This window comes from Melopsittacus undulatus, chromosome 5 (genome assembly GCF_012275295.1).
Source record: "Melopsittacus undulatus isolate bMelUnd1 chromosome 5, bMelUnd1.mat.Z, whole genome shotgun sequence".
Lineage (NCBI taxonomy): Eukaryota > Metazoa > Chordata > Aves > Psittaciformes > Psittaculidae > Melopsittacus > Melopsittacus undulatus.
Window position 1 is genome coordinate 5,529,872 of NC_047531.1, and position 19,857 is coordinate 5,549,728.

At 49.8% G+C, this 19,857-nt stretch overlaps 1 protein-coding gene across 1 annotated transcript; it reads right to left on the minus strand.

The window, feature by feature from the left end:
* Window positions 1–294: 294 nt before the first annotated feature.
* On the minus strand, window positions 295–16,700 carry SLC35B4 (solute carrier family 35 member B4). Its single transcript, XM_034063268.1, has 10 exons — window positions 16,466–16,700; window positions 11,137–11,250; window positions 10,038–10,140; window positions 8,440–8,489; window positions 7,238–7,319; window positions 5,863–5,923; window positions 4,790–4,899; window positions 4,496–4,571; window positions 4,067–4,142; window positions 295–3,082 (listed from the first exon to the last, which is right to left on the minus strand). Exons 1-10 carry the CDS (start codon window positions 16,540–16,542, stop codon window positions 2,836–2,838), a joined length of 996 nt encoding a protein of 331 aa, XP_033919159.1. The 5' UTR covers window positions 16,543–16,700; the 3' UTR covers window positions 295–2,835.
* Between the last annotated feature and the right edge of the window lie 3,157 nt (window positions 16,701–19,857).

The following is a 19,857-nucleotide window of genomic DNA, read 5'->3' on the forward strand; positions in this document are numbered from 1 at the left end:
GCCACACGTTCTGGGTAGGATCAGCAAGCCCTGGAGGACACATGTGAGGAGCACATGCGGTAGGGGAGGCCTGGGGGTGCTGGTGCTCAAGGGCACTCTGGAGGTGAATCAACGCAGGAGGGATTCGTCTTCCCATCAAACCCCAGCCAGGCTCAGTCTCTCATACAACAGCAGGACAAGTTGTGTGCTGATTTCAGAGCCTCAGGAATTACTTGACTTCGGAGCTCTATGTGTTTTCCAGTCACCAGCAGCTGATTCCAGTCGCACAGCATGGATGGAGAAACAAACCCAACATACTTTGAAGAGGACACAGATTTATTTCGTATTTTAAAAACCCAACAAAAGCATCACCCTAAACCCAACAAAACCATCACCCTAAACCCAACCAACCCAAAAGCTCAACACTGATCAAAGCTTTCTGGCTCACCCACTTTTCCAGCCTCTGCTGGAAAATCTGTGCTATTATCTCTACAACATTAAAACCAAGCACATAAGGAGCCCCATTTTGTGGGGGGAGAAACCTGGATTTAAATACTGCTTTTAGCTAATGGGGCCCCTTCTGCGTGGACCTTTCTTTGTCTCACAACTGGGTAAGCTCAATGCTCTCCTGCAGCAGGAAGGGAATGGCTGCATCTTCTATGACACTGTAAGAGTTATAAATACACAGAAAGACACGAGTCACATAAAAATACCCCTGACAACAAATCTCAACCCATCATTGACACTTGGTTTGAGAGAAGACCAAGGACAGAACATGGCTAAAAGAAGGGAACCCAAATAGCCCCAAACCTACCAGTAGGACAGGAATCGGAGACAAGATGTGATCTCGAAACAGTGACCCAGTGAGTGTCTATGTCCAGGTTACACTCATGCAGGCACTGCTCAGCTATTGCTCTGCTAAATCCCCACCAGTTACTCAGTCCCTGATGTTGCAGTGCCTTCCTCTCCCTCCCCACTGCAGCTGAAGCTCTGTGTTAACAGCTTTGAGGAGCAATATCCTTCATCCTGGAGCCCATGCAAGGACATGAAAGGGGGAGCTGGCCCACAGGAGGTGGAGGTAACCAGTGTCCCTATCTACTGAATCCTTGGAAACATCCCATGTCTGACACTAAAGAACCAAGAGGCTTTCCAGGCTCAAAACCCTTCACAGTGCTTCAGGAAGGAGGTGTGGGTCCCATCAGCATCATACCACTGTTGGGATGGAGTTATCATTTTCATAGTGATCTATACATTGCTGGGCTTTGGGTTGCTGGGTAAAACCATGCTGACAACACACCAGTGCTTCAGCACTTGCACTGCATCAAGGCTTCCCCTTTTCCACCCACCAATGATTCGATTATGGTGAGCAAGAAGCTGGGAAGGGGCATATCTGTGACACAGATGAAAAACAGCAACAAAACCATCAGGGAGGAGGTTTTGGAAACGTGGCCATTGCTCAGGATGGTCTGGATACAGCTCTAACAGTGGGAGATGGGTTGGAAGGCTATTGGGATGCTGGGTGGCGGAGCAACAGTCCTTACTTGGCCAAACTGGATGTGAATGAGGTTGACATTCTGGATGCTTTAACTATCACAGCAGGGACAGCATCATGATGCTGGGAACAAGGTGCTCCAGGCCAACTGAGGCAGCACAAAACAGTGCTCCTCATGCTCCAAAGCTGAGACAACTTGCTTTGCCCAACACTGAGTAGCTCCCAGAAGAGCTGCAGCTGCTGCTCCTCAAATTGCTGGCCACACATTGCCTGCACTCATTGGGACACACACCCAAAGCTCTTGGAGACACCAGTCCTGCACCAGTTGGATGCTGCTGTGATGCACAGAAATGCCACAAGCGATGCTGATGCCCAAGGGGTGGAAGAGAACCAGGTGAAGGGACAATAAAACCAGCCCCCAGCAGCAGAAATAAGCTCAGTTGTACTGGCCCTTAAGTTCCTTGGCATCATTTGAACCCTGAGGTGAGGCTGGATCTGGGGGGGGATCATGGGTGCACTGGGGGCTCAGCACAGGCTGTTGTTAACAAACCCTACTGCACATGATTGTCATGAGGGGAAAAGTAGGAAGCGACTGGAACTGCTGAGGACATAAGAGGGGCAGGAAGAAGCCAGGACACCCTCTGGCTGGTGAAGTATCATGGCAACACCTGAGGACTCTGATCTAGTTGAAGATGTCCCTGCTCACTGCAGGTGGGTTGGACTGGATGAGCTTAGAAGGTTCCTTCCAACCCAAACTATCCTATGAATCAGCAAAGACTCAAAGCACTTCAGCTACTCCCTGCTGCCAGTGACGGGAACTCACTGGCTTGGGAATGAGCCCCCTGAGCCACTCCCCAGTGAAGGACCTACTGGGCAGACTGGAAGGCTCCACAGGAGCAGAGCACAGGGGTAACAGGATCAGGCAACAAGGACTCAGGTTAACAGCCAGGCCTGGAATCTCCAGTGGAACCAACAACCTGCTGCACACACAGCAGTTCCCCTGGACATTAAAGGACGGCACCAAAGAGGCTCAGGGCCCAGCTCACTGAAGGTGGAAGAGTGGACAACAGCACCTCAAGAAGGCTGGGCTCCTAAAGGAGAACTGGATCAGCTTTTCCATTACTTTCAAAGGGTTCTTCAAATGGGAAAACAGGGGGAGAAGTTGGAAACTAAAGGGTTGCAAAAGTGACCACATTGTCTCTCCATGATCTATTTCAGTAGGTTTCCAGGGGAGGCTCCATGCTTCCCAGGAGCTTGGCACAGCCAACACCTCCCCTGTGTTATAAAACAACCCCTTCTGGGGCATTCCCTGCTGCTCAGCTCTATAAAACAATAAAAAGGTCCCTGCAGAGAGGTCCAAGCTGTTACTCCTCCTTTGACCTCCTCCTCCAGCGAGCCAGGAAGGGCCCGAGGCTGTTCCACACCTCAGTGTACATGAGAGTCCCCATGAAGACGAAGGCAGTGCCCAGCCAGTGCCAGGCTGTGAAGGGGTTGTGGAAGTAGAGGATGGAGAAGATGAGGCTGACGAACTTGCGGAGTGTCACCACCAGTGTGACCGTGAGGGACGTGCACTCCGTGGTGAGGATGAACACGCCGCGGATGCAGACGTATCTGGATAGGTGAGGTAAGGGGACATCGGGGAGGAAGAAGGAGGACACCTTGGAAAGCCTTTGGGAAGGAGGATTGGGCAATGAGCAACCCAAGTCTGGTTATAGAAGGAATAAGATTCCCTTCTCCTCACATCAGTGTTTCCACAGCTGTGAACAGCTCCACTGCAAACCCCAAAGATACCCCAAATCTCCCCCCAACCCTGCTCTGGGCCAGGAAAACTGCTCTGGTCCAGGAGCCTGGTGAAAGGTTGATGGCACACAGGGTTTACAGTCCCTGCCATAGAGTCAAAGGACTTTATGGAATGGTTCAGGTTGGAAGAGACCTCAAAGCTCCTCCAGTTCCAACCCCTGCCACTTGCTCCAAGCCCCTGTGTCCAACCTGGCCTTGAACACTGCCAGGGATGGGGCAGCCACAGCTTCTCTGGGCACCCTGTGCCAGCGCCTCAGCACCCTCACAGGGAACAGCTTCTGCCTTAAATCCCATCTAAATCCATCAGCAGAAGTTCACTTTCCCCTTGAGGGTGTATGGGAAAGGCAGATTAAATAAGGGTGTTTCATGGAGGAGCCTGAGCAGCAACTTATGTTCTGTGAACAGTGAGAGGAAAATGGTTAAGAGGGTCTCAGATGAAGAGTCCCTTTCTTGAGGGCATCTCGGCTTCCTCAGACTTTCAGATCTCTCCTCTCTGCCTGGAAGACTCTATACTGATATATTCCAGATAGCTCATGATGTGTCTCTTCTACCTAGAGCTGGCTGGCAAAACTGTACTGAGTTTACCCCAGTCAGCCTATCCCTGGGGAGGTGGTGCCAGATTTCAGCTACCCTGGAAAAAATTGGGTTAAATTCCACCCTCTATTATCCAAGTTACACACACATCAGCTTCCAAACACAGGGAAGACTCCAAGGACTTTATATCCCCACCCCATTGCTCCTCTCCCAGCCCACTACCATCTCCATGGCATCTCAAGCTGTGCTTTCAAAGGATACTGAGTGATGACATTCATGAGGAGGTAGAACCACATGATTGGCAGGGTCAGGCCGATCACTGGGACCTGGAATGGCTCTGCAGGGAGAAAGGATGGAGCAAGGTCACTGCCTCCTACTGCTTAAAGATGATGCACAGAGAAACAGTTCTATCCCACCCAGGACTGACCACTCTTGTGCTGCTGCCCCAGAGCTGGATCAGGGCTGCAGGGGGGATCTCCCCAGAGCACAGCAAAGGGGTAGGATCCCCTCCCTCAATGTAATGACAGGGTAGAGAGATACAGAAGCTTTCTGCTGCTGGAAAGCCTGTTGAATTTCACTTGGACATCCCAAGACAACAGTCTGATGTGCAAAACTGTTGGAATGAAAGCCATAGCATTTTCCAGAGGACAGAAAGGTGTGAGAGCAAGGATCCATCTGTGCAGCACTTACCTGACTGGCTGAAGAGGACTGCATGGTGGTAGATGTTGGGGGCAAGAAGCAGAAAGCCAGGGAGTGGTAACGCATGCTGGAGAGAAAAGACATGATGTTAACTGGTTATGTGCACCCAGCCCCCTTCTCATCCTGGGAAAGCAGCCTCACACATCTGGATGAGAGCACACACTCCCCTGCTCCAGCTCTGCAGTGTGTCATCCTTCAGATTTGTGCTGCATATGGGATGGGAAGGAATTCTCTCAGCAGTTCTATCTGCCCATTAAAAGCAACAGGAAGGATGTGGTGACTCACATTGTAAAATAGGGCCTCTTTTGAGTGCTTCCCAAACCGCTTGTACAGGGTCTCCTGGAAAATTCCCATCCTGGCAGACATGAGGAGGGCGAAGGTGAGCACAGCAATACCTGGAAGAGAAGCACAGTCTTGCCACATTGCTCTAGCATGGCACAGCTCAGGACAACCAGCCTGAAGGCTCCCACAAGCTGACTTTCAGTCAGTCCAGACTTGGTAAGACTGATAACAGCCCTCAGGACACAGGCATCCAGTGTCTCACTCCCCTCCCAGGGAAGAGCTTCTTCCTTAGATCTAACCTAAACTTCCCCCTGTTTCAGTTTTAACTCATCACCCCTTGTCCTATCACTACAGTCCCTAATGAAGAGCCCCTCTCCAGCATCCTTGTAGCCCACTTCAGACACTGGAAGCTGCTCTGAGGTCTCCACACAGCTTCTCTTCTCCAGGCTCAATAGCTCCAATGTTCTCAGCCTGTTTCCATACAGGAGGTGCTCCAGCCCCTGCTCATTCTTGTGGCCTCCTCTGGACTTGCTCCAACAGCTCCATGTCCTTCTTATGCTGGGGACACCAGAACTGCACACAGTGCTGCAAGCGGGGTCTCATAGAGCAGAGCAGAGGGGCAGGATCACCTCCTTTAAATACTGAATGAACACTTGAATCAGCTGCAGCCCATCTCCCTCTCTGCAGTCTATCTCATAGCATCAGGTGTCTCAAGTAAGGCTTCTAATGCAGAAAGAAGTGAAGAAGATACCTGCAAACATGCAGGACTGCAGTCTCACTCTGTCACTAAACCACTACCTTGAAGAGCTGCTTAGATGCTGTATTTACCTCATTGGACAAATGAAGAGCATCTCCTTGCACAAAGCTGCTGATGGGTGCCCCAAAACCTATTTCTTTGCAAACCAACATCCACCAGATGCTCAGCACAACTTAAACACAGCACAGGGTCTCCCAGCACCATCTGCTTCACACAACCCACATAGATTCATAGAATCTAATAGGTTGGAAAAGACCTTTAAGGACATCAGAGAGCTGAGTCTTGACCCAGCAAGGTCAGCTGGAGATGTGACACTCACCTAGCAGCCACCACAAGAAAACCTGGAGTCCATCCTCTTCATTTAAGCTGGAGTCGGATGCCTGGTGGAGGGAGACACAACACAGCCACATTGAGTCACCATGTCCCTGCGGCTCAACCTGCCTCTCAACCTCACTCTTGGTTTCTGTGTTGTATTCCAAGCAAACCCAAGCCCTCATATTCTCTGAACAGAGATGGCAGTGACTACATCACACTCTGCTTTCCATTCTGCTCAGAGAATGCACCAGATTCCAGCAGAAAGTGTCAATGTCTGACCAAGAAAGCAGCTTTTCTGAAGCGAACACCCTAGCTTAGCAAGAGACTGAACTCTTCAACCACAAAACTGACCAATGACACTTAGAAAGCTCTCAAGCAGCCCATCAACTCATCTGTCCTCATCTCAGAGATGAGTGTGCAGGAAAGAACAAGGGTTTGGGCAGGCCCCAGTCAGGTATTACACCAGGGCTCTGGCTTGCAGTGAAGACACTGAGGAATCCAGGCCTGTAGAGGCTGTCAGCTGAGGGTAAAACTCCAGGTAGCATGACTTGGCTCAACTCTTTTCTACTGTAGTTTAGGGCAAATTAGATTAAATCACCTTTGCCACAACCACCTGTATTATCCCACAACTCCATGACTGCACATGGGTTAATACAGAGCAAAGCTGCACTACACAGACCTTCTCAGACATTCTAAGGACATGACAAGCAATTCAGTGATAAGGAACTTGGAGTTTTGACAGCCCTGGTTCATTCCCTGTCTCTCCGAGCTGGATAAAGTGCAACCATTTTTCACTTGACCACCACTTTATGCCATTTTCCTGTCTTCGGTTGACAAGATCAGGCTGTAGGTGCTGACCCAGGAACAGCCCAAAGTGGAGTTACATAGGGATTGTTTTCATTCCTCCTGTTCTCCAAATACATGCACCTTATTTCAAGGGTCACAGAAAGTTACACTGGATGAGAACAGGTCTGAAATAATCTAGCCTGAAAGCTGAAAACCTCTTTTGGGATAAAAAGAGCAAAGGCTTAAGATGGATGAGTTTTGTTTAAGACTCACTGCTCCTACTGCAACACATCACAGTAAAACAGCTTCTAAGTGTTATAAATAATGGTTTGGTGTCAGCAAAAAGCAACCTAAACAAGTTAAAAGGCACCTGTAATTAAGCTAAACCACACATATGTGTGTATCCCTTCCTTCCAAACCACACGAAAATTAAACCAGGAACAAGAGCTTCTGGGAAGCAGATTTAGAGCCAGAATACATTTTCTCTTTCCATTAATAGTCAAGCAAAGGGAATTACTGATGAAGGTGCTGACAGCAGCTCCTCCTGTCAGTCAGGTTCACAGCTCTGCCCTCAGGCCCTTTCCAATCCTTACCACTTGCTTTGCAGACATGAAAGTGCAGATGAAGATCCCCACGGACACCAGGGCTATGGACGTGTATTTAGATACGCTGTATCTGCACAGGGGGAGAAGAGAGATGTCAGCTCAGCCTTGTGTCATTCATCTACTGCTCTCTTGCATTACATTTAGCTCCATTACACTGGTGTGAACACAGAGTGATGGGCACATATGCATTACCTGAGATTGGAGGGAAGAGGGAAGGTCAACTTGGTCCAATGGCAACAAAAAAGGAGCATTTGGATCAAGGTCTCCTTGAGTGTGGCAGAGGATCCCTTTTGGATCTCTGCGTAGTAATGGAGGGGCAGGGGATGTGCTCATGCTGGTCCAACAGCCAGACCCTAAAGTATTGGGAGGCCCCTCCTGACCTGATGTGGGTGGGTTGACCCCAATAGCAGCCAAGCACCTACACAGCACTTACTCATTCCCCCAACCCCATGGGATGGGGGCAAGAGCAAGAAAACTCATGGCTTGAGCTAAAGAGTTTAAGAGGTGAGGGAGGAAAATAAACCCCCCAAAACATGCAAAAGCAATCACTCATCACCTCCCATAAGCATGGCCATCTTGAAGCCAATTCCTCCCAACCCTTTTCTTCTTCTATCCTGGTTTCTATTGCAGCACACATTAAGTGGCACAGAATATCCCTTTGGCCATGCTGGGTCAGTTGTCCCAGCTGTGTCGCCTCTCAGCTTTTGTCCATCCCCAGCCTATTTGCTAGGGATGCAGAGTGGGAAAAACAGAGCCTTGACATTGTGTAAGCACTGTTCAGCAACAGCCCAAACATCAGTGCTATCAACACTGTTCTAGACACATATTCCAAACACAACACCATATGGGCTGCTATGAAGAAAGTTAACTCCATCCCAGCCAGACCAGTACAACCATCCATCAGGAGTGGTACTGGCCTCACAGAAGCGAGAGGAAAGAAGAGAGCTAACACAGAAGGCTACAGTGATGTGTTAATCTCTCTTTTCAATCCATACTTGACTTAAATGAAGGAGTGAAGGGCGGTGGGAATGCAAGAGGGAACTATTCCAGCCTCCAGTTCAGGCATACCTTTATGTCCCAGTTTCCCCACCAGTAAACCAAGAACACTTAACAAGAAAGGGCACTAAGCAGTCAGGATTAAGTCAATGGCAAAGCATTCCCTGGTGATGTAAAAAGAGGTTTTGATTTACCTTTTCTTCAGAATGATGATACCTAGAGCCATGCTTGCTATGAGAGAACCCTGGGGAGGAAAAGAGGATTAAAACAAAAGAGAAGGTCAGCATGACAAAGTTCCTTGCACTGGGATGCAGAGAAACACCACAAACTCAATATAACTAATGCCAAAGCATCATCAGATGTGCCAGAACAGGATCAGGCAGGCACGGTGGGGACAAGACAAGACAACTTAAACAGCAGAGGTTTAGACTGGATATAAGGAAGAAATTCTTTCCTATTAGGGTGGTGAGGCACTGGAATGGGTTGCCCAGGGAGGTTGTGAATGCTCCATCCCTGGCAGAGGTCAAGGCCAGGTTGGATGAAGCCTTGGGTGCCATGGTTTAGTGTGAGGTGTCCCTGCCCATGGCAGGGGGTTGGAACTGGATGATCTTAAGGTCCTTTCCAACCCTAACTATTCTATGATTCTATGAGTCTAAGTTGTGCCAGGGGAGGTTTAGATTGGAGATTAGGAATAATTTCTTCACCCAAAGGGTTGTCAAGCACTGGAACCTGGAACAGGCTGCCCATGCAAGTGGTGGAGTCACCATCCCTGGAGGGACTTAAAAGACATACAATGTGGCATTTAAGGACATGGTTTAGTGGTGGACTTGGCAGTGCTGGGGAACAGTTGGACTTGATGATCCTAAAGGTCTTTTCCAACCTAAATGATTCTCTGAGTCCCACTTCAACTTGAGCTGGGTGGCTTGGGAACAAGGATGCTGGGGCAAAAAAAAAAAAAATCTTCCCCAATTTTGGCTCCCTCGTGACATTCAGAGTCTGCTACAGACCAGAACCTGCTGTGGTTTTAATGGGGAAGAGGAATATGGTTCCACAGATTGACTGCAGGTCTGCAATACAAGAACCATCCATTATGGTTCATGCGGGACAGGTCTCTGAATGTTGTCTGGTTTCCTTCTTTTTAACCTCTCCTGACTTCAGGTATCTCAACTCCATGGTGTATTGTGGGAGAACAGTAGATCTGCCCGGCAGATACTGTTATTCTAAATAGCTGGGACTTCATCTTCTTTGGTTTTAACAGATATTGCAGCCTGGTGCTCATCTACACTTAAGTAAAGATGCATTTTAACAGCACTTTCCAAAGCAAAGACAATGCAGTAACAGTGGAGGTGGAACTAGGCCAAATCCATGCTCTCTGACCTTGGGTGTTTAACCAAGACACCTACACTAGGACATAGACCACTTGTTGTAACTGTGTGATGGAAGGGAAAGCTGGATGCCCTTGGCCAGGATTCAGTTCATTCAGAGGTGACAGCCAGAGTCTGGGCTTGGTTTTGTCACTTACTTCCCCATCACCTTTGGAAATACAAAGCCTGGTTGAGCCCCTTTCCTTGTCTATCCATTAAGCTGAAATATCAATGCTGTGAAAGTTAGAATTGGAACTGAGCCTTCAGAGGAAAGTTGCTCTCCCCACAAGTTACATGGAGTTTATTATTGGCACAGGAGTTTGGTGCCCTTAGAGAAAGAGAGAGTGGCAAAACACATGCAGGGACAGTGCTTGCAGAGATAATAGGAAGAGATGTCACATGAGGAGGAAAAGGATGACAGTACTCACTGATCTGAAGATCATGTGCAGTGGCATGGCGATATTTAAGTTCAGGGCATAGTTATTCACCACACTGACAGTGAAGAACATGGCCACCATGGTGAAATAGTACCTGAAACACAGAAACAACATAAGCCAGCTGACAGCTGTGCATATATTTCCCTGGGATGCTGGGAGTCACCTTGGGAACAGATTTTGGGTTGCAAGGAAAGTCTGGAGCTGAGCAGGAGCCCTAGCTCTTGGGGCTGTGACAAGGAGATCAGCCCCTGTGAATGTAATAGGCAAGTCCTTAGGACAGGAAGCAATCTGACCTGCACTGATTCAAGCTGTGCTAACTCCAGAAGCAAAGGGGAGCTGAGGATACTCCACACAAGATCTTTTAGCAAGGACTTCCTCCATACCCCTCTTTTCTGAGGGCAGTGGCATAAGACAAAGCTTGATTTGAGGGGATTCAATGTCTGCCAGCAGGCACCACTATCCTGAGTGGAAGGAGAAACCACTCAAATCCAGGCTGAACACCACCTCCATGGTTCTACACCTCCATGGACTATAGTTCGTCATTGTGACACAGCCACAAATGGCACTAAACTTGCCCTCAACTTCCTGTTATGAGGATCTCTGTCCCAACACTCAGCTGCCACAGGCAGTCTGCTAAGGAACCCCACTAAACCTCATCACTTCACCCACTGAGTGCCAAGGAGGAGAGCAGGAACATGCCAGGCCATTGCCAGGACAAGATCAGCCCTGATGGAGAAATGCAGAAGTGAGTTTGTGCTTCCAGTAAACCTCTCCCTCCCACACTCATTGCAGCAAGCCCCAAAGACACAGCAAAGCTCTTCAAAACACAGCCAACTCTTCAGTGTGCAAACCACTGCCCTACTGCTTGGACAGGGAAGTATCTGATGGCAATTTCCTATTGAGGATTCTCATAAAAAAGAGGAGTTCATCTTTTATAAGGCACAACAGGTTCTTAATGTGGTTTCACAAATACTGCAGAATGGATGGGATATAGACAGGATAAATTGTTAAGCCATTTTATTAAACACTTCTGGAGATAACAGATAGCTAGACAATCTGTGCCTAGCAAAAGTGTTCAGAACAACTATACCTTATTGGTATGGCTGGCTTCTTCCTCCCAAAGTTGGTTTCGAAGATAAAGCCTTCCACTGCAATAAATAGGAACTGGGAGAATGTCACGATGTTCCCACATCCTGGAAACTGCCTGCAGAAAGGGGAATTAAAACAAGCATCAGAGCAATGCCATGGAGAACAAACACTGCACTGGGTACCGAGAAAAAGAGGCTCATAGCTCATAATTCCAGAGTGAGCATCAACCTGGAGAGGCTTTACTGCTTTATCTGTCCAGGTTCTCACATTGCCTTTGTTCAGCACCTCCCTGCAGGTATTATTCATCCGTGCTCACAAACACATGTGCAGCAATGTCTTCCTCAAACATTTCCAAAGAGGTAATAAGCAGCCACCCCCACTGGTGAGGCTGCACCTCAAATTCTGTGTTCCTTGTTCTGGGCTCCTCACTACAAGAGAGACATTGAGGTGCTGGGGCCAGAGAGGGGCAATGGAGCTGGTGCAGGGCCTGGAGCACAAGTGTGAGATGGGGAACGACTGAGGGACCTGGGGGGTTCAGATGGAGAAGAGAAGGCTCAGGGGGGACCTGATGGCTCCCTACAAGTGCCTGCCAGGAGGATGGAGCCAGGAGGGGCTGGGCTCTGCTCCCAAGGAACAAGGGATGGGACAAGAGGAAATTGCCTCAAGCTGCACCAGGGCAGCTTTAGATGGAGCTGAGGAACAATTCCTGCCCCACAGGGTGCTCAGGCATTGGAACAGGCTGCCCAGGGCAGGGCTGCAGGCACCGGCCCTGCAAGTGTTCACACAGCGTGGAGACGAGGCCTCAGTGCCATGGGTTAGGGGTGGCCTTGGCAGGGCTGGGAATGGTTGGACTGGATGAGCTTAAAGGGCTTTTCCAGCCTGGTTGATTCTGTGATCATGGGTCAAGTGGTAAATTTGGTCTGGAAGTGAAAGACAAAACTGGTCACATCTCAGAGCTCTGTATAACACCCTGCAGGGTGCAGGGTCTGAATGAGCAACATCACACACTTGACTTCACCATGGTTATGGATCTTCCCCTTTCTCATAGGGAAGTGGTTCTGATAGGGCTCTCTCCCTACCTAAAAGCTGCTGTACTTTTTAGAGGCCAGGTGAAACGATGAATCCACCCAGGAGGAAGGCAGCAGGATTTCCAATAGCTCTTATTTCCACTGCATGAGGGAAGTGCCAAGCTCAGGTCCGTGCCTGCAGAGCAAGGTGTAGTACCTGTGGTTCTGCTTGTATCATAAGCCACAAAGCAGTGTCTGACCTTGAAAGAGACCTTCTTAGCTGAGCATCTTTCTTCTCCCCAAGACCCAGGCATTGCAGTCATCACTGCATCGTAGTGGAAATGACACCACCTCTGAGCAAATCAACCTCAGGTGTTTATTCTGAGGGAAGAACCATAGAATGGTTTATGCTGGAAGGGACCTTAAAGCTCATCCAGTTCCAATCTCTGCCATGGGCAGGGACCCCCTTCCACTGGAGCAGCTGCTCCAAGCCCCTGTGTCCAACCTGGCCTTGAACACTGCCAGGGATGGGGCAGCCACAGCTTCTCTGGGCACCCTGTGCCAGCGCCTCAGCACCCTCACAGGGAAGAACTTCTGCTTTATATCTAACCTAAATCTCCCCTGTTTAAGTTTAAACCAATTCCCCTTTGTCCTATCACTACTACTCCTGATGAAAAGGAACTACACACAAGCCCACAACAGCTTGACAATCCACACTCCCTGCATGGTGATCCAACAGACATGCCCACTGCAGAGCTTGCCTCCTTCCTAAGAAGCTTACAGGCAGCAGGGGAGGATTTCCTGGAGGCACAGTCAGCTGTGGGCTCAGAGGAGGCTGTGACATGTCACATAATCAGAAAGCTCCCTATTATTTGCAGCAGGAAATAGGAATTGAAGTGAGTACTTCCCCTGTCTCTGCTGCAAGACAGAAACTGAATCACAGAATCCCAGACTGGTTTGGGTTGGAAAGGATCTTAAGATCATTCAGTTCCAACCCCCTGCTATAGGCAGGGACACATCACATTAGACCATGTCGCCCAAGGCTCTGTCCAACCTGGCCTTGAACACCGCCACGGATGGGGCACTTACCACTTCTCTGAGCACTCTGTGCCAGTGCCTCAGTGCCCTCACATTAAAGAACTTCTTCCTTATATCCAGAATACAGAATGGAAGCTGAGGGATGCACTGGAAAGCCGGAATAACCAAGCTGTCTCCTGGGTAGCAGAGCCAAAGGCCTGATCTCCAAAATCCGTCACCCCCCAAGACTCCTCAGAAGCAGCAGCACTGGATGATGCAGAGCTGGCAAGCGGCTGCCACCTAAGAGCACTTGAAAAGGGCACCTTCTCCCTGCATTTTCCATGGGGTAGGCACCAGCCTGAGCCCCTCCTCTCTACCCACCTGCCAATATTCACGTTTTTCAGAGCTCTATCACCCGTAAGACCCCAATTCCTGCTGTGCAATGAGGTTAAGAGGTTCAGAAGTGACTTGGGGAAGTGCAGAGATACTGAGCAGTCGAGAGAGGCCAGGCTCCAGGATTGTAAACCTTATAGGGGAATACAGAGCATGTGTAAACTTGGAATAAACCCAGACTGTTCCCATGCACTAGACTTTGTTTCCTCCCCAATTACAGATCCCTGCTGTACATATACCTCACATTATCAGGGTTATATATTGACTGATAGTAAAAGACAAACAAAGAAAGCTCCAGGATGTATCTGAATCTTTGACTCACAATCCTAACACACTGATAGGCCTAAAAGGAGAGACAAGATATGCGTCTATATCAACCACAAGGATCTGCTTTAGCTGTAGTTAACCGATAAGTCCTCCAGAAGCCATGTGAAAACACTGGAATGCAGTTGTCAGCCTGCCTACCAGGATGGGATTGCCTGGGCTGTCCCACAGCCCCAGCAGATGCTGGGATGAAAGACGGTGTGGAGCATTCCATGCTCTGTAGGGAACTCCTTCAACAGCCCCTGCAAAAGAGCAACCTCCCCATTTGCACCATACAGGGAAGAACCTCCTGCATTGATATCCACCATGCAGAGCCTCAACTTGTCTTACAAAGAAGGCACCTCACAAAGACACAGCTTCAGAAAGTGAAGAGCAGATCATGGATCACTGGATGAACTGGATGGTGTTTCTTGCCCTGTCCAGGACTCCTTCTGTTATGCAGACAGACACTTATAACTTGCTCTTTAAACCCCCCAACAAGGACTTTTCCTGCTCTTTCTCTCACAACCCCACTTCACTACATTGAGAAGGAGCAAACCTGGGTTTTGGCCTCCTTTAAATCCCCTTTGTAGCAATTTAAGCCCCTTATTTCTTGTTCTGCCTCCAGAGCCTAGCAGAAAAATTTCTCTCCTCTTCCCTGCAGCCATTCTCCATACATTTAAAGTCGTCTGTCTGTCCTCAGGCATCTCTAGACTAAACACTTCTCATTCCTTTGCTCTGTCCTCATAAATCCTTAACAAATTTCTCCCTATCCCCCTTACCAGACTTAGTCCGGTCACTGCCTTTTCCTGTGATCCTCTTCCAGGACTTGGCTGGTTATGAGAAGATTCATTTCCAAGAGAGACATTTCCCTCCAGGTAACCCCAAGACCTAAAGAAATAATCAGTGTAACCCTCACTCAGGAACAAAGGTGAATAACACAAGTGAGGGGCACAGGAAGAGAGCTGTTAGGAGCAGGGGAACAAGAGGCACTGCTTAAGAGAAGCTTGTATGTGAAAAGCAGCTTTTCCTTGATGTCTGCAACTGAATTTCTGGAATTTGCTGCTCAAAATCCCTTCTGGGGTTCAGACACCTAATTCTGAATAGGGCCAAATGGCTCAGTTTGGTTTGAAGGTCTGGCTTCAGGATACACAAACCTAAATGGCAAGCAAATGGAAGAAGCCAGATCCAAAGGTCTCTTCACATTAGAAGGGCCCATTCCTCCTCCCTCACTGATGCTCCAGCACAAGCCAACAGGAAATGCAGAGGTCAGAGCAATCCCTGAGAGGAAAGAGAAGTCACCACACAAGGTCTGTTCCCCCAGGAACTGCTTCTTGATTTATACAGGGCTTGCTGAGTGATTGTGCAACCTTGTGTTAAGGTACCTGCATCCCAGCCTCCCACTTAGCTTCAAATATCCCCACTGCTGGCTTACAGAGGCAGGCTTCCTTTTGCACTCCCTTTTCTCTGGTCAGGCTGGGATGATGATGATGATGTTGGGAGGAAGTAAGTTGATGATGATGATGATGGGAGGAAGTAAGGGCAGGTTTTAACTACGTATGATTGCCCAGACAAGCTGTGGCTGCCCCATCCCTGGCAGTGTTCAAGGCCAGGTTGGACACAGGGGCTTGGAGCAGCTGCTCCAGTGGAAGGGGTCCCTGCCTGTGGCAGGGGTTGGAGCTGGAGGAGCTTTAAGGTCCCTTCCAACACAAACTGTGATTCTATGATGTGAACACAGCACAGAGCGGTCAGGGGATGCAGCTCCACACTGACTGACTGTGACTGTAGGCACAGAACCAGTTTAATCATTACTTCCTTCCAGTTAAACCACTTTTGCCTTTACCAGTTTGCTGACTGACCCTGGACACAAAAGCACCAGACCATCACCTTTTCCAAGCCATGCCAGCCTTCTTCCATAAGGGCAAGGAAGGTGACACAGCACTTACACAGCACCCTAAACATCAGCCCTCCTCTCTCTGCAACCTGGGAATTCTCCTTCGCTCCAAGCACCACAGGGACTCTTTGCCATCACCACCTTGGCTTTGCGGCTGCAGTTTGCTATCAAAGACCACATTTCCAGATGGACAACGTTCCCTCGGCCCTCCCTGCTGTTCCCAGGGATCCTCACCCAGGTCCTGCACATCTGCTTGGGATTTCAGCTGTTACTTGGGATCACAGTGGGGTTTTAGGGCCGGATTGATGCATGTCGTGGTCCCTGTGTCAGCAAAGACATGAGATTCCCAGGGCTGGGACCATGACAGGACCACGCTGGGCCCAAGCTGGGGGGTTGGACGGGACACACACACAAGCCCCCCAAAACCCCACCAGACACTGACACAGCAAGGCCAGCGCCTGGCAATCCACATCCAGGCTCTTTCTGGCACCTTGATGAGGAACCCTGGCATTCCTAAGCCATGAAGGGGACCGGCCATAGAGCCCATCACCACATTCCCCCCCCCCCCATCCCAAATCCCTTCCCAAACCGCTTCCATCTCCTGCAGACCCCCAGGGCACCGCTGCCGCTCCCTCCCCTCACAAACCCTGAAGCCGGTGGGGGACACCGAGCCCCGATCCCATAGCTGCCCCCGAAGCCTCTCCCCATCCCCGCACCTGGCCAGCAGCTCCAGGAACACCACGTTGCTGCAGCAGCCGCCGAACACCAGCCCCACCGCCACAGCCGGGTGCATGGTGCTGCCTCAAGCAGCGAGGCAGCGGCCCGGACCTCCACCGCATCCCGCTCCCGGGCCGCGGCCCCGCTCCCGAGCCCGGCCCCGCTTCCTCCCGGCCGCGGGTAGTTCGGTCCCCACCCGCTGCCCGTTCACCGACAACGCCGCGGCTGCAGGGCCTGGACTACAACTCCCAGTATCCCCCGCGGCGCCTCGCCAAAGCCTGCAGCCAGTGGGGCTGCGCCGCGGGGCATGATGGGAGTTGTAGTTCCGCGATGGCGGCGTGCGGTAATGGCGGCGCAGAGCTCTGCGCTGAGGTGGCTGGAGGAGATGGGAGGGGACGGCTCAAACGCTGTTTCCCTGCTGAGAAACAGACGCGAATTGCCGGTTTTGGGTTTAGATGATTAAATTATCGCTTTGATGTGCAGTCGAGCTTGTCTGAGCCTGTGGTGGAGCCTTCCGGGAGGTCCTCCCATGCGCTCAGGGCCACAGGCAAGCCCTGTATCAATGGCACCATGGCCGAATCAGAAACACGGGATGCTATGGCAGCAAAACTGGGTTTGAAAAGCAATTGTGTGCTTGGAGGGAGTTGAGGGCGACAAGAAGAGTGTTGGATAGGGGAGAAGGGAGGGAAAGGGGCACAAATGGTGGCACTGGGGTGGTTTGGGACTGTGTGGGTCCGACAGCACCAGAAGCAGCCCACTGCCTCATAGAGGAGATGAAGGAAAACACGGCCCATTTAGAATGATGGGTGAGGTGTTTCTGCACACATCAAGTGAGAGGGAAGGGCACTGCAGTGCTGGGGATGGAGGATTTGGGTGAGAGGATTGTTGGTGTGGGGAGAAACTGCACCCAGAGACACCAATAGCATGTGCAATGATGTGTTTGTTAATTTGCTTTCATGGCAGGGTACTTCAGCTTCTCTTGTCAAGGTGAAGGTAATGTCCTGTCCATCATGGTAAAGACAGGATCATAGAATAGTTAGGGTTGGAAAGGACCTTAAGATCATCCAGTTCCAACCCCTCTGCCATGGGCAGGGACACCTCACACTAAACCATGGCACCCAAGGCTTCATCCAACCTGGCCTTGAACACTGCCAGGGATGGAGCATTCACAACCTCCCTGGGCACCCTGTGCCAGTGCCTCAGCACCCTCACAGTAAAGAACTTCCTCCTTATATCTAACCTGAACTTCCCCTGTTTAAGTTTCAACCTATCACCCCTTATCCTATCACTACAGTCCCTAATGAATAGTCCCTCCCCAGCATCCTTGCAGCCCCCTTCAGACACTGGAAGCTGCTATGAGGTCTCCACGCAGCTTCTCTTCTCCAGGCTGAACAGCCCCAACTTTCTCAGCCTGTCTCCATACAGGAGCTGCTCCAGTCCCTGATCATCCTCGTGGCCTCCTCTGGACTTGTTCCAACAGTTCCATGTCCTTTTTATGTTGAGGACACCAGAACTGCACACAATGCTCCAAGTGAGGTCTCACAAGAGCAGAGTAGAGGGGCAGGATCACCTCCTTTGACCTGCTGGTCACACTCCTTTTGATGCAGCCCAGGATACGGTTGCTTTCTGGGCTGTAAGCACACACTGCAGCTGGCTCATGTTCATTTTCTCATTGACCAACACCCCCAAGTCCTTCTCCTTGGGCTGCTCTGAATCTCTTCTCTTCCCAACCTGTAGCTGTGCCTGGGATTGCTCCGACCCAGATGCAGGACCTTGCACTGTGTGATGAATTACAACACCACAACTCCAAGGATCCAGCCCTGACGTGGATCTGACGTGGACTTTCCATAGGGCTTAATACAGTGTCTATGGCACCTTCAGTTTTACTTTGTCCATATTAGATTTTGTTGTTGCCCTATTACTCCTTACCCCTGTTACCTAGAGAGTCATTTTGCATGGAGCAATTCATGCTTTCTGCTGTGAATGTAAGTCAGCGCTGAACTACCTTCTAAGGTTGTATGGAGAGCCCTTTTAAGCATCTGCCAAAGCCCTCTGTGATCAAAAGAAGCCAAAAAGTGGAATTTTCAAGCTGTAAATATTTCTTTTTGTTTTAAATAAATTTGTATCTGAATCAGACCCAAGTCTTTCTTTGAATACAAGTGTGAAATCCCATGAGCACACTGCAAAGAACTATGGTCAGCCCCGAAATGAAGCACTTCCTTTCATGATTTCAAGCCCTTTCAGGGAATGTGACAGCCTTGGCAGCTTCTCTGCTGCTAAAAGCAGCTAATGACAGGGGCAGAACTGCCAGGATTACCCATTTTTCAGCTCACTCAGAGAGTTCCTAGGCTCTTTGACTCCAAGCTGGTGATCCCAGTATTCCAGACTCCATACATGGGGGCTGGAAACTCAGGGAGGATGGAGCATGTGTCCTCCAGGCTTCCAGGAGCTGAAAACCTGGAAACTAAAGCAATGGCACCTGGGAATCCTTGGCCACATCATATGGTTTGCCTGCAGATAGAAACACTGAGGTGTCCCTGCCCTGGCAGGGGTTGGAACTGGGTGATCTTCAGGTCCTTTCCAACCCAAACCATTCTGTGATTCTTGATGAAAGCATCATAGATCCAAGGGCTCTGGAGCCTCCGTTGTGGTATTTCCATGAGTTTCAGCTTGGACATACCCTCTAGGAGGATGGTCTGCCAGAAAATACAGCCTTGAGGGTCCAAGCATCCTGGGGACCCTATTGGAACCCAGTGGTTGTGCTGAGCTCTGGCTCTGTATTTGGCAGAAGTTCATTTCCCCCCTATTTCACAATGCATGTTGGTGCTTTCTGATCTCTCTCTCAGTAGAAATGCTTCCATTGCCTTCCTTAGTCTTCCCATCAGGTCCTTTAAATGGTTTGTGTATTATTAAAAAGCACCATGGCTCATTAGCAACAAACAAAGACGATGGCTCAGGCTCACTGGCACGTTGTAATGTCTCTGGGGTTTCCTGCTTCCACATCCTCAGCTGCTGCACAGGTCAGAATGATCGATTCCTTTCTGTTCCCTTCACTAATAAGCTTTTGCTACCTTGGGTGCTCACTTTGCCTTTATTCACTTGCTTTGTGCTTCAAAAGAAGGGGGGTGAAAGGGCTGAAGTTGTTTTCCTGCCATGGTAAATGCGCTGCACCTTAGTTCCTAAATGGATTAAGCCACAGAACAAATTGCTTCTTTTGAACTGCTCCAGCATAACAGTAAACCTCAAATGTCAGCTCATAAAGCATTTCCAGCTGGTCATTGTAGCCTGGCACCTCTGGGAGGGCAGTTTTGTCTGAGCTTGTGAGTACTTAACATCCTTTCTAATGTTACAGATAGGAGGTAGGCTCTGGGAACGCATTGTCTGGCTGAGG